General features: G+C 71.1%; 1 protein-coding gene across 1 annotated transcript in view; it reads right to left on the bottom strand.

Annotated features, from left to right (window-relative positions):
- Nucleotides 1-529, bottom strand: part of CAPRIN1 (cell cycle associated protein 1) — a 38896-nt gene that overhangs the window by 37580 nt on the left and 787 nt on the right. The window contains exon 3 of the mRNA XM_010831884.1: nucleotides 160-515. Within this exon, the coding sequence (XP_010830186.1) occupies nucleotides 160-515 (356 nt within the window). The remainder of the gene's footprint in view (nucleotides 1-159; nucleotides 516-529) is intronic.

Genomic DNA, 529 nt, shown 5'->3' with positions numbered 1-529 from the left:
AGCGCCGGCCGCCAACGGCCAGAGCAACGGTCCCCACTGGGGAGACCCGGGCCTCGCCTCCCTACGAGGAAGGGAGGGAAGAGAGAAGTCGGGGCTGAGAGGCGGAGTAGGGTGAAGGGCACTGGAAATGATCGGGGGTGGGGGTGGGGAAGAGGAGACTTGAGGAGCAAGCCCCTTGCGCAGGTCCAGACGATCCGGAGGTAAAGGACACTCGGGGCAGCGACCCGCTTCCCCTTCAGCGCCCGGGGTGGCGCTCACCGTGCGCGCGCGGAGGCTGCTGGAGATCCCGAGTGGGCGGCTGAGGGGACAAGGGTGGTGGTGCGTTCCGAGCAGTGTCGTGCGCTCCGTGGGCACAGGCTTCTGCGCCCGGTCCCCGCTGCACCGAGAGCCGCTGCTAGTGAGGCGGAGAGCCGGGAGCGGGAGGGACTTAGGCAGCCAGCCCTCTGGGGCGGAGGGGGCGGGAGAAGCTGCGGGCGGGGGCCTTCGTGGCCGCTCGGGCTGCCCGGCGCGAACGCCTGCGAGGAAGGAC

The sequence above is a fragment of the Bison bison genome, unplaced genomic scaffold (assembly GCF_000754665.1).
Source record: "Bison bison bison isolate TAMUID 2011002044 unplaced genomic scaffold, Bison_UMD1.0 scf7180017864531, whole genome shotgun sequence".
Taxonomy (NCBI): Eukaryota; Metazoa; Chordata; class Mammalia; order Artiodactyla; family Bovidae; genus Bison; species Bison bison.
The sequence above is the reverse complement of the archived record's forward strand: the minus strand, read 5'-3'. Positions and strand labels throughout refer to the sequence as shown.